Genomic DNA, 13,309 nt, shown 5'->3' with positions numbered 1-13,309 from the left:
TATCCCGCCCTTCTCCGAAGACTCAGGGCGGCTTACAAGCTTAGCAGTAGCCTTCATTCTATGTATATGCCTGCTTGTTAGGGCTTTCACACACACCCCAAGCGTTGTGTGTGTGTGTGTGTGTGTGTGTGTGTTGGGGGAAGATTTCAAAGGGCTGGCATCTTTGAATAGCATTCTCCAACTGCATGGCATCCAGATGGGCTGGGAGTAGGCATTTCCAGCAGTCTCAGAAGCTGTTAAGGCCGGCACCTCTGGAAAGCAACAATTGGAGGAAGTCTGGTCTACAAACATTGCCTTAAACAAGCTGGAGGGAGCGTGAAAGATGGTTTGTTAATCTTAAGCGTTTCTAGGAGGAAAAACAGATCAGGGCCGTGGCTCTGACACAAAATACTGGATTTGAAAATCTTTTCTGCAAGGTGTCCTAAGATGGTCACCAAGTAGCTGCGATCCGGGAAAAAATAATAATCCATCGGATAATCTGATTTCAAATTACTGGATTATTTGCTCCTGCTTCAGCAGGGGGCTGGACTAGATGACCTCCAAGCTCCCTTCCAGCTCTATTCTGATTCTGATACTGACTTGACTCAGCCTCTTTTAAAGAGCTTTTTTTTTCCCTGCCGAGTTTTTACATTTTAAAATATCTTTGCAAATATTCTTCAAATCGAATTGAGTTGAGCGCCCGGCTGTATAGTTGTTCCATTTTTCCCCCACTTTTTGTCCAAATCTCATTGTCAACAATTTCTCTTTCCATGTTTTCCTACTGTGTATCATTTCCTTAGGGACGCGGTGGCTCAGTGGGTTAGGACGCTGAGCTTGTCGATCAGAAGGTCGGCAGTTTGGCGGGTCGAATCCCGAGCGCCGCGTAACAGAGCGAACGCCTGTTACTCGTCCCAGCTTCTGCCAACCTAGCAGTTCGAAAGCACGTAAAAATGCAAGTAGAAAAATAGGGACCACTACGGTGGGAAGGTAACAGCGTTCCATGCGCCTTTGGCGTCCAGTCATGCCGGCCACATGACCACGGAGACGTCCTCGGACAAGCGCCGGCTCTTCGGCTTTGAAACGGAGATGAGCACCGGCCCCTAGAGTCGGAAACGACTAGCACGAATGTGCGGGGGAACCTTTACCTTTACCTTATCATTTCCTTCTGTGAGGTTTTTTTTTTTTAGAAAATCCTTGCTTATTTTGGAAAGGGTTAATTAACCCTTTATTGGACTATTTTATTCTATTGCGTGGTCTCCTTAAATATGTTTTTTTTATTGAAAAGTTTTAAAATACAATTTTCCTTTAAAAAAAACCCCTTCCCCCTCCCCCCTCCCCCCCTACCTCTCCTCCTCCTCCCCCCCTCCCTCCTCCCCCCCCTAAGGGCAACCTTAAAAGCAAATATATTGTTGCAGGAAATTTCTTTGGAATCAAGAAATGAAATGCACGCCTCATGTATTTATGAAAGCAGTTAGTGAAAAAGTAGTTCCTAGGACAATTTGTTTATCTCTTAGGTGGAGAGCCGTTCGCAAGGAAGTGAGTGTTTAGTTAACTCAACCGAGGAGGGTCATTCTCCTAAATTACCAGGAATTCAAACTATTTCTTACTGCATTAGAGGCTGTAGTCAAAGCTTACAAATCTTCCTAGCCTTCTTCCTCCCCCTCCCCCCTCCCCTTTTTCCTTCCCTTTCTCCTCTCCTCTCTTTTTTCCTTCCCTTCTTTCTCCTTCCCTTCCCTTTTTTTCTTTCCTTCTTTCTCCTTTCCTTCTTTTTCTCCTTCCTTCCAGAAGCAGAATAGAATCTGGAAGGGACCTTGGAGGTCTTCTAGTCCAGCCCCCTGCTCAAGCAGGAGAACCTATGCCATTTCAGACAGGTGACTGTCTAGACCAGGGGTCGGCAACCTCGGCTCTTTTATGACTCGTGGACTTCAACTCCCAGAATTCGTGAGCCAGCTGTGCTGGCTCAGGAATTCTGGGAGTTGAAGTCCACGAGTCATAAAAGAGCCGAGGTTGCCGACCCCTGTTCTAGACCACAGGTCTGCAACCCGCGGCTCCGGAGCCGCATGCGGCTGTGCTGGCTCAGGAATTCTGGGAGTTGAAGTCCACGAGTCATAAAAGAGCCGAGGTTGCCGACCCCTGTTCTAGACCACAGGTCTGCAACCCGCGGCTCCGGAGCCGCATGCGGCTTTTTCAGCTGTCTCCTGCGGCTCCCGGTCCTCTGCCATGTGCAGTCCACAAAAAAAAAAAAAGTGGGACTAAAAAATTTCAACCAATCAATTCAAATATGCAGGGCAGGTGCATATCTCGCCTTGGCTCCACTCTTCAGTCAAACCCTGTTCTGCGCATGTGCGCATGTACGTGCATGCATACATATTTTTTGCGGCTCCCAGTTTTTCCTTTTCTGAGGGAACCGGTTCCGAGTGGCTCTTTCACTGTTTCAGGTTGCTGACCCCTGGTCTAGACTCTATCCTCTTCTTAAAAACCTCCAGTGATGGAGCGCCCACAAGATCTGGTGGCAAGCTGTTCCACTGGTTAATTGTCCTCCCTGTCAGGAAGTTTCTCCTTAATTCCAGGTTGCTTCTCTCCTTGGTCAGTTTCCATTCATTCTTCCCTCCCTTCTCCTCTCGCTTTTCCTTCTTTCCACAGTAGAGTAAAAAAGTACCAGTGGGACAAAAGCCAAATGACTACTCTCTCAGAACAAGAGAGATAGCTGCAATAACCCTTTGCAATAAGAACGATATTTCCCTGGGGCTTTTAATCTCCCTCTTGAGTGATGCACCGTCGCAGGGGATAACACGAACGGATCTTGGGCAGACCTCTACCCTTGGGGGGGGGGGAGCAGAGGAGCCCTGGAAATTGCAGAAATCAGTTGCTGGACTTGCCCTCTGGAGGTGAGGCTGTCTCCCACCTCTCCTGTGCTCCAGGGAAGGAAAGATAAACCAGCTCAAAACCTGCCCTGCTGGAGCTCTTGCCTAGCCTCCCGCCCCCTTTCAAGCTGATGGGGGCTCCTGTTGTCCCTGCTAAAAGCTCTGATATTTTGACAGAGGTAGAACAGAGCAAGAACTGTGTTCTTTTCAGAACATCAGGATCTAATCAATCAATCAGAATAGAATTTGAAGGGACCTTGGAGGTCTTCTAGGGACGCGGTGGCTCAGTGGGTTAGGACGCCGAGCTTGTCGATCAGAGGATCGGCAGTTTGGCAGGTCGAATCCCGAGTGCCGCGTGACAGAGTGAGCGCCTGCAACTCGTCCCAGCTTCTGCCAACCTAGCAGTTCTAAAGCACGTAAAAATGCAAGTAGAAAAATAGGGACCACTCTGGTGGGAAGGGAACAGCCTTCCGTGCGCCTTTGGCGTCTAGTCATGCCGGCCACATGACCACGGAGACGTCCTCGGACAAGCGCTGGCTCTTCGGCTTTGAAACGGAGATGAGCACCGGCCCCTAGAGTCAGAAACAACTAGCACGCAGGTGCGGGGGAACCTTGACCTTTTACCTGGAAGTCTTCTAGCCCAACCCCCTGCTCACGCAGGAGATCCTATACCATTCCAGACAAGTGGCTGTCCAGTCTCTTTAAAAAAAAAACCCTCCAATGATGGAGCACCCACAACATCTGGTGGTGAGCTGTTCCTCTGGTTAATTGTCCTCATTGTTAGGAATTTTCTCCTTAATTCCAGGTTGCTTCTCTCCTTGATTAGTTTCCATTCATTGTTTTGCCTTCTGAGGCTTTGGGGAATAAATGGACCCCCTCCTCCTTGTGGCAGCCCTTCAAATACTGGAATAATTGCTATCATGTCCCCCCACAGTCCTTCTTTTCTCTAGACAGGCCATTCCCAAATCCTGCAACCGTTCTTCATATGTTTTAGTCTCCAGGCCTTTCATCCCTTTAGTTGCTCTTCTCTGCACTTTTTCCCCCCAAACTCTCAACATTTTTTATTTTTTGAAACAAGACCGCCCTTCGAATGGATCCGAACTTTAGGGAATTAATAGAAAGAACATTGGAAATTTAGGCTCTGTCTTCAGGCTCAAGGTTGACTCAGCCTTCCCAGGTAGGTAAAATGAGGACCCAGATTGTTGGGGGCAATTAAGCTGACTTTGTAATAATGCCGCTTGGGGTGTGTGTGAAAGCCCTAATAAGCAGGCATATACACAGAATGAAGGCTACTGCTAAGCTTGTAAGCCGCCCTGAGTCTTCGGAGAAGGGCGGGATATAAATGGAATTTTAAAAAAAACAAACCAACTGTAAATTTATCTTTCTAACTCTGCTTGCGCCAGCGCTTGGCTGTTTGAGAAGGAAAGTGCCCGAGAGAATCTCTGCGGCTTCCTTCTCGCTTTCTCCGATGCCCGTTTGCAGAAAGATAACGTGCCTCGGATGTGAGTCGCTCAGAAGGGGAAATCCTGAGACTCTGAACTATGCAGGCTATGCCCCAGGCATGTTCCCAGACGGTTTATCTCTCAGCTGGTCCTGCTTTGCATGCTGTTCCTGCTTTGCAGTGGTCTTAAAAGTATTAAGCAAGGTTAGAGGTCCAGAGTCTGCTTTGAATGTCATTTTCCTTGCATAGTTTGTGTTTTGAGGGTCGATCCAACGGTTCGTTGTGATTCCTCGCCAGCCAGTGGATCCGGCAGCTGAGTCTGAGGAATCAGATGAGGGGCCTGGAGTGACAAAGGTACTTGTATCTTTGATTGTTCTTGTCCTCCAGGCTACCTGTCCTATCAGATTATTGCATCTTTCAGAAAACAAGATTGGAAAGTTTTAAGATTAGCAAAGCTAGCCAAATTTAGGAATACTGAACGATGAACGAATCAGCGCAGAATGGGTCAAAGATGCATTCTTTGAAAATTAAAAACTTTGTTTGGAAGTTGGTGGTTCAGATAACCGTTGAAAGTGAGTCAAAGGGTCCAGAATGAGAAGTGAGGAAAGCCCAGTTAAGCACCCAGGAAAGTGGGCTAAACTATGATTATGCTCAGGTACTATGGAAAGTATTCCACCAGAGGAGACGAAGGCAAGGAGACAAATATACACAGGACTTTTCTAAAACGCGAAATGAAAAAAAAAAGTTTGAAATGACTTCTATCTTCTAACTAATCCAGGCGAGAAGCAACCTGGAATTAAGGAGAAACTTCCTGACAATGAGGACAATTAACCAGTGGAACAGCTTGCCACCAGAAGTTGTGGGTTCTTCATCACTGGAGGTTTTTAAGAAGAGACTGGACAGCCACTTGTCTGGAATGGTACTATAGGATCTCCTGCTTGAGATAGGGGCTGGACTAGAAGACCTTTAATTAATTTAATTTAATTTATTGAATTTATATACCGCCCTTTCCCGAAGGACCCAGGGCGGTTTACAGGGTATAGTTTCTAAAACATTAATACAAAAATTAAGACCAATTTAAAAAAGATTAAACTAAATCCCTGCAACATGTAAAACCCCAGTTAAAACCCAATTAAAACTCAGCCTTTAAGGTGTTTAAGCTCAGCCAATCTCAATGTATCCATGGTTGCACTTTGACAGTAAAGGTTCATTTCTTCATCCATCCAGCTCTGTTCGGATTTGATTGATTGAAATGGTCTAGTCTAGTGTCTCCTGCTTGAGCAGAGCATTGGACTAGATAACCTCTAAGGTCCCTTCCAGCTTCTATTCTGATTCTGAATTCTTTCCTTAAGGGCGTTTGTCAGGTCACACGCGCACACGCACCCCTCCCATAATCTGGGCGTCACACAAACAACAGCAAAACTTGTTTTAACATTGGCAAACTAGCAGGACTCCCTGGGAATCGGGGTGGCAAGTAAATTTAAAGAACAACTAATAAGAATTCCCAGAAGGATGACTGTGCTCAAGGCATGTTTGGTGCTGGCAATAATGGCGACCCCTCCCCTCGCCTTTCCTTCCAGCAGGCGGAGAAAGAGGTTCCCCAAGGGTCCCTGCGAAGAAGCCAGGCGGCCTGGGGGCGTCTACATTGGGTGGGGGTGCTGGTGTTCCCAAGTGAGACCCAGCTGCAAACGCCGCACCCTCCCAGGAGGAGAGAAGGGAAAGGGGGCCACCCGGCGATGCACGCCTAGCTCGGGGCAGATCCGGACCCAACAGGGGCTCCGTGGGGCGGGAAAAGGAGCAGCTCCGGGGAAAGAAGAGGCAGCAGCCGAAGCGGGAAAGGTTCCCAGGCCGGCAAGGGGAGCCTCCATCCCCAGGCGACCCTCGCAGCCCCTCCGGGCAGGCCATCTCCCAGGGGAGCCAGGCGGGCGGCGAGGAGGCGGGGCGGAAGAGCCGCCCGGGAAGAGCCGCGGAGGGAGAGGGGGAACAGCACCGCAGGGGCGTGGCCAAGACAGGGGAGGAGCCCAGACGGGAGTCCAGCCAAAGCGAGGACTTAGGGGCGCGGCAGAGTCGAGCAGGGGGCGGGAGCACGCGGCCGGCAAGCCAATGGCATGGCTCAGGAGGCGCCCGTATGCAAAATACGGACGGCCTGACGGGACAGCCCACAAGTTCCACAGGAGGAGACCGAACGAAGGCGGCGCCTGGAGAGGAAAGGGCGGGGCTTCGCCGAAAGGCGGCGCTCGGAGGCCCCACCTCTACATTCGGAATCAGAGAGCTGACTCGAGCAGCGCGGCGCTTCGGGGTCGGAGAAACCGGATGCAAGTAGGGCGCAAGGGATGCCGGGAGTCGCAGTCCGAGAGGCTCTCTGGCGGAGGAGGGAGGGAGGGGGAGGCCGAGGCCTGGTCTGGCGGGACGGGCGATGGGAGGGAGGCCTGCCCGGAAAGTCTCACTGAGAGGCCGAGGCTTCGGCCTTCCTCCCCGGGCGGGGCTGGGATTCCCCTCCGGGGAAGGGACGAAGCCGTGACCCGCCTCTCCCCCTTCGCCCCTGCAGGACTTCGGGCGAGCCCGGCGGAGGAAGGAAGGAAGGAGGCCCCTCGGAGCAGCCCCTGGAGGAGACTGCGGGGAAGGCGCGGAAGGGATGAGCCGAAGGGGACTCCGCGAAAGGAGGCCTCCTGGAGGGCGAAGCGGGGAGCGGGAAACGGGCGGAGAAAAGAAATACCAGTGCACAGAATGTGGAAGTTCCTTCAAAACGAATGAAAACCTGGAAAACCACCTTAGAATCCACACTGGGGAGAAACCATTTAAATGCCTGGAGTGTGGAAAAAGCTTCAGTCAGAGTGGAACCCTTTATGCCCATCAAAGGATCCACACGGGAGAAAAACCCTACAAATGCCTGGAGTGTGGAAAAAGCTTCAGTTTAAGTGGAAACCTTTACGCCCATCAAAGGATCCACACGGGAGAAAAACCATTTAAATGCCTCGAATGCGGAAAGGATTTCAGGCTCAGTGGAAACCTTTACATACATAAAAGAATCCACACTGGAGTAAAACCATATAGATGCCTGGAGTGTGGGAAAAACTTTATTGTGAGTGGGCACCTCCTTCGACACCAAAGTATCCACGCCGGGGAAAAGCTGCATAAATGCCGGGAATGTGGAAAGACCTTTAGTGAGAGGGAAAACCTTTGTAAACATCAAAGGATCCACTCGAGAGGAAAAGTCCATCAATGCCTGGAATGTGGAAAGACCTTCAGTCAGAGGAGAAGCCTTTCTAATCATCAGAGAGTTCACACTGGAGAAAAAGAATATAAATGTCTGGAGTGTGGAAAGACCTTCAGTCAGAGGAAAAGCCTTTCTAATCATCAGAGAGTTCACACTAGAGAAAAAGAATATAAATGCCTGGAGTGTGGAAAGAGCTTCAGTCAAAGGGGACACCTTTATAGACATCAAAGAATCCACTCAGGGGAGAAACCGTACAAATGTCTGGAGTGTGGGAAAACCTTTACTGAAAACACCCATCTCCGTCAACATCAAAGAATCCACACAGGAGAGAAGCCATATGAGTGCCTGGATTGTGGAAAGAGATTCCGTCAAAATGGGAGCCTTTACATGCATCAAAGAATTCACACAGGAAAGAAACCATATAAATGCTTAGAGTGTGGAAAGAGCTTTACGGATGGCGGACACCTCAGTCAACATCAAAGAATCCACACAGGAGAGAAACCATATGAATGCCTGGAGTGTGGAAAAACTTTCAGTCGGGCAGAGCACCTCAGTCGGCACGAAAGAATTCACACAGGACAGAAACCATATAAATGTATGAAGTGTGGAAAGAGTTTCAGTCACCAGGCAAGCCTTCATACACATCAAAGAATCCACTCTGGAGAAAAACCCTTTAAATGCCTGAAGTGTGGAAAATGCTTTACTCAGGGTGGACATCTCTGTCAACATCAAAGGATTCACACCGGAGAGAAACCCTACAAATGCCTGGAGTGTGGAAAGAGCTTCAGTCAGCGGGGAAACTATTATACCCATCAAAGAATCCATTCAGGTGAGAAGTCCTATAAATGCTTGGCATTGGCAGGAAATTTACTCAGAGTGGACACCTTCATCAACTTCAAAGAGTTCGCACAAGAGTAAAACTCTGTACGTGCCTGGAGTGCAGAAAGAGCTTCAGTGACAATGTAGGCCTGAGTAAATATTATGGACCTCGCCCGGAGAAGAAAGTTTACATTTGTACAGATTGAAAAATCCTTCAAAAGAAGTGGAATTCTCTCCAAACCATCCAAGAATCTACACAGAAGCAAAGCCATAGAAATGGACAGATGAACGATTTGCCCCATGCAGTTGTTTTCCGACTCTTAAGGGCAGTGCTCATCTGTGTTTCTTCGCCAAGAGAGCCAGCGTGGTGCAGAGACATTTCCGTGGTCATGTGGCCAGCAGGACTATATGCTGATGCGCCTTTAATGCTGTTACTCTCCCACCAAAGTGTTACCTGTTTATCGGCTTTCATTTGCATGTTTTCAAATGGCTAATTGGGCAGAAGCTGGGGCTCGTCCCATCATGCAACTCTTGTAGAGCACCAGGAAAAACCGGAGATGCAGACAGTTCAAATGTGTATAAAAATTTATCATAAGCTTAAGCTCTCTACAAGAATCTGGATTACTAACCATCAAGGGAAATTAACAGGAGTTAAGAATAGAAAGGAATTCAAGGTGGGCTGGAGTTAGATCTCTTGTGGGTGCGAAGGGACTCACAACCGATGAAGCATTTGGCCCCTCCCTTGACCTAAGCCTGGTCATCTACAGCTCTTGGGTCTTGAACCTGGGCTGTCAGCTTTCCAGCTGACAAGCTCAAAATCTTTAACTGCTGAGCCATTGCATCCCCTTATAGAGTGTTGTTACAATGCTTCTGTACCCAGCAGTGTCAGTGCAGCACTGGATGTAATGCACAAAGGTTTTGTTTTTAAGGCTAAGAAACTCCTTGAATATTCATCACAGATCTAATTACCATCCAGTAAAACCCAGATGTAGATACTTACCCTTCATTACCATCTCAACCTGTGTGTTTCAACTTGTGTGCATAATGTATTATCAGCCCAAGCATCAGCCATCTTAACTCTCCGTACCAGGCCATTTTACTATTTCCTTTCTTGCTACAGTTTAATGATTGTGCTATTTTGAGTTGCTTCATAGTTTAATTTGAATGACGTTACAAATTATTTTTCTCTGATCACTCATAGTTTCTTACAAATTGATCCACATCTTGCAAATACTGCAAGGAGTGCATATACCTGTTCAATTATGGATACTTATCCTCACAAATTTGTGGTGCTATATTTTATATATTACTCAGCAAGCCAGAACAGAATTTTTTTTCAGTAGCTGAGGCACATGCAAGTTAGATTTCTTGTGGGTGCAAAGGGACTCATGACCTATGACACATTTGACCCCTCGGGCTCAGCCTGGTTGTCTACAGTTCTTGAGTCTCGAACCCGGGCTGTCATCTCTCCAAGCTCAGTCTTTAACCACTGAGTCATCCCGCCCCATTATAGATAAGAGTGTTGCTACAATGCTTCAATACCCAGCAAAGTCAATGCAACCCTAGAGATGTAGTGCACAAAGGTTTATTAAAGGCTAAGAAACTCCTTGAATGTTTATCATAGATCTAATTACCATCCAATAAGGTCCTTTTTCAAGAGGCGACTAGACTTTCTTGTTTTCCTTTGAAGATGTTTCGCTTCTTCAGCTCTGAACAGCCTCCCACTCACCATCTCTCACAATTCCCAGCAGTCCCCGTGCTCTACTTGCAGCCGGTTCCTGCAGCAGTGAAGCACCATGCTCCTTCAGTCAGAGCTGAAGAAGCTCCTTGGATGAGAAGCAAAACGTCTTCAAAGAAATTCAGAGTCCAATTGCCTCTTGCGACAATGACGACTGAGAATCCCCATAGACATTTGCCCTTTATTGCCATCTCAACTAGTGTGTTTCAACTTGAGCGCATAATGTATTATCAACCCAAGCATTAGGAAGCACACTTCTGAACGGGACCATTTTACTATTTCCTTTATTGCTACGGTTTACTGATTGTACCATTTTATTTTGCTTGGTAGTTTAATTTGAATGACATTAATGGGGGACCACGAGGAAATGCAAGAGATGCTGTGTAGCACTGGAAAGTTAAAAAAAAAAAGAACCAGCTCAATCTGTATTGCTGTGCATAAATTCCCTTGAAAGTGCTTGTGAAGATACGGGCTGTAGGGTTTGACATGAGTATGGTTTCTGTGCTCAGTGGACTAATGGCTGATCTGGGAAAAGATTAACTGAGGTCCAGCCTCTTTAGCACCTGCGCTGGGGGTCAGGCAGGAGCTTGAGCCACAGGGCACTTTGGTGTGCAATGCAGTAAGTGTTTTGCCCTGATGTACATGTTCTTTCCTCTTCTATTTTTCTCTTTTCTAAGCCACCCAGTCGTTGGGAGGTGGGCTGCTCTCCAAATTTAATAAAAAAGTCATTCCTAAATAACTGGGCACCTCCCCCAAATTCCCTGCCCTTGGATATCCCAGAGAACCACTTTGAAAAATCCCCGAGTGGATGCTGGCTTCTTTCAGCGATGTGGGACAATTCCAAGGTGGCAAATCATCAGTGAAATGCTCGGTGTGCAACAACCATCCTGTGATTGCTGATACCTTGGCCTGGTTCTCTGACTTAAAAAGGTGAGCATGATGTCCTTTGCCCCCCCTCCCCCCTTTGTCTTCTTCAGGGTTTGATGCTTGAGCTGCTGAAGCTGGAATGAGCTGGGAACAGTTCAGAGCTGACATTGGTGGTTACTGAAGGCAAATTCAAGTTTAGAATAGATCTGGAAGGGACCCGAGAGGTCTCCCAGTCCAGCTCCCTACTCCAGCAGGAGCCCCTATAGACCAGGCATGTCTAAGTGACGACCCACGGGCCAGATGCGTCACACCAAAACCGCGCCCACCCCACGGCCGGCAATGGGGAAAAAGTCCCGACAGGCCTTTAACTATCTTAGTTGCTCTTCTTTGCACTTTTTCCAAAGTCTCAGCAGCTGGGTGCTTACAGATGCCCATTGAAATGGACAGGTAAGTGGGGGGGAGGGGAGAATTAACTTGCAAATGTGCTGGCAAATAAACAGGTGTGTTGATTTGCCAGTCAGCTGTAGGAAGAAAATGAAATAACTGCCAACCCAGATAACTGCCAACCCGGGGCCCAGCTAGCAGCTGTAACAGGAGCCAAAAGGCCAACAAAGGTCGAAATAAACATGTATGAAGGGGAGAGGCGCTGGAGGGGTTTTCCCCCCCCCCTCAGCTGCAGTTTTGCAAAGGGGTCCTGGGGAGAGAAGGGGCCAGAGAGGAGAAGCTGGGTCTGGGCAGGGAGGGGCTGGGGATGCCACCAGAGGGTAGGGGGCTGACTGACCCAACCCTCTTTGTTGCCTGTGTGATGCTTTCTGCAGTTAGCCTTCCTGACAGCTTGACTATAGTCCCAGTCCCAGCACTCAGGGACTGGATTCGGAAGCTGGCAGAGGGGCTGCAACAGATCCCAGGAACCGACTCAGAGCTCTCTCGATGGCAGTGCTAGGAACACCTAAGATCCTGCGCAGAAACTTCAATCTCTCCAGCTTGCGATGGAAGAGTCAGGATTGAGGAAGAGACACACCTGCCACCCTCGGGGCGTGGATGGATTCTTCTCTCAAAGGAAGCCCCCAAAGGGGTAGCAGCATTAGCTCTTATACAGCACCCCAAATCTACTCCAGTCCGAAGCACCCCGAGAGGTTGGGGAAGGTGGTCCTTAAGGCCAATTTATGGCGGGGCTCCTTCATTCACTTTCCTCCTTCCCCTTTGGCAGGGCAGAACAGGAGAGAGAAAAACTGAAGAAAAACATTTGAGAAAAGCATGAGTTGGATATAAATATTTAAAGTCAAACAACACATATAATTGCATATTTCCTTTTCCCCCACGTGCACGAAGACGTTCCGGTATGTCTGCAGAGTGAGGGGAATGAGAGGCAGAAACTCTGAACAGCAAAACCCCGAGAAAGCCAGGATCGTCCACGAGATCAGAATCACAGAAGTAGAAGGGACCTTGTAAATAATAACAATAATAGAGTTGGAAGTGATGTGGGAGGTCATCTAGTCCAACCCGCTGCTCAGGCAGGAGACCCTATACCAGACATGTCAAACACAAGGCCCGGGGGCCAGATCCGGCCTGTGGTTTCATGCAGCCCGCAAAGCCATCCTGGAAACAGTGAGGGAATGCCTCCCACTAGCCTTAGCCCTGGCCCAGAGACCCTCAGATCTGTCCCACTCCTGCCCAGGCTCCCCATAGGCACCATTGATGCAAACGATGTAGAGCTGGCCATGCCCACCCAGTAGGCCATACCACTCTAGCCACACCTACCCAGTGGGCCATGCCCACCGGACCCTCAATGAAATCGACTTTGACACCCCTGCCCTAGACCAGGGGTAGGCAACCTCGGCTCTTTTATGAGTCATGGACTTCAACTCCCAGAATTCCTGAGTCAGCTGTGCTGTGCTGTCTCAGGAATTCTGGGAGTTGAAGTCCATGACTCATAAAAGAGCCGAGGTTGCCTACCCCTGCCCTAGACCATTTCAGACAAATGACTCTTCTTTAAAAGCTCCAGTGTTGGAGCATTCACAGCTTCTGGGGGCAGGTCGTCCCGCTGGTTTATTGCCCTCCCTGTCAGGAAATCCCTCCTTCCTCCCTGGCTGCTTCCCTCCCCGCTCGGTTTCCCTTCGTCGCTGCTTCTCCCGCCTTGGGGGGGGGCTTTGGGGAAGAGCCCGGCTCCCTCCTCCTCCTCCTCCTCCTCGGGACGCCCCCCAGATACGGGAAGGCTGCTCTCCCGCCTCCCCCGCCCTTCTCCCCATCGGCTCCCACCCCCGCGCGGGAGGGGGGCCGCGGGGGGGGCCTGGCCGGAGCCCCCAGGGAGGAAGAAGGGAGGGAGCGCCCCCCCAACTCCCCACCCCGCCCTGCCTGGGGAGAGACGCAGCCCGGGAGGCCCG

The 13,309-nt window shown here is 49.3% G+C and overlaps 1 protein-coding gene across 1 annotated transcript; it reads left to right on the top strand.

Annotated features, from left to right (window-relative positions):
• Positions 1-5,832: 5,832 nt before the first annotated feature.
• On the top strand, positions 5,833-9,425 carry LOC310647530 (uncharacterized protein; the record flags this gene model as incomplete). Its single annotated transcript, XM_083374848.1, has 2 exons — positions 5,833-6,603; positions 6,833-9,425. The coding sequence occupies 2 exons, from the start codon at positions 5,833-5,835 to the stop codon at positions 8,417-8,419; spliced, it is 2,358 nt and encodes a 785-aa protein (XP_083230974.1). The 3' UTR covers positions 8,420-9,425.
• Positions 9,426-13,309: the final 3,884 nt, after the last annotated feature.

The sequence above is a fragment of the Vipera ursinii genome (assembly GCF_947247035.1).
Source record: "Vipera ursinii genome assembly, chromosome: 16".
In the NCBI taxonomy this organism is placed as follows: domain Eukaryota; kingdom Metazoa; phylum Chordata; class Lepidosauria; order Squamata; family Viperidae; genus Vipera; species Vipera ursinii.
This window is presented reverse-complemented; position numbering and strand designations above follow the sequence as displayed.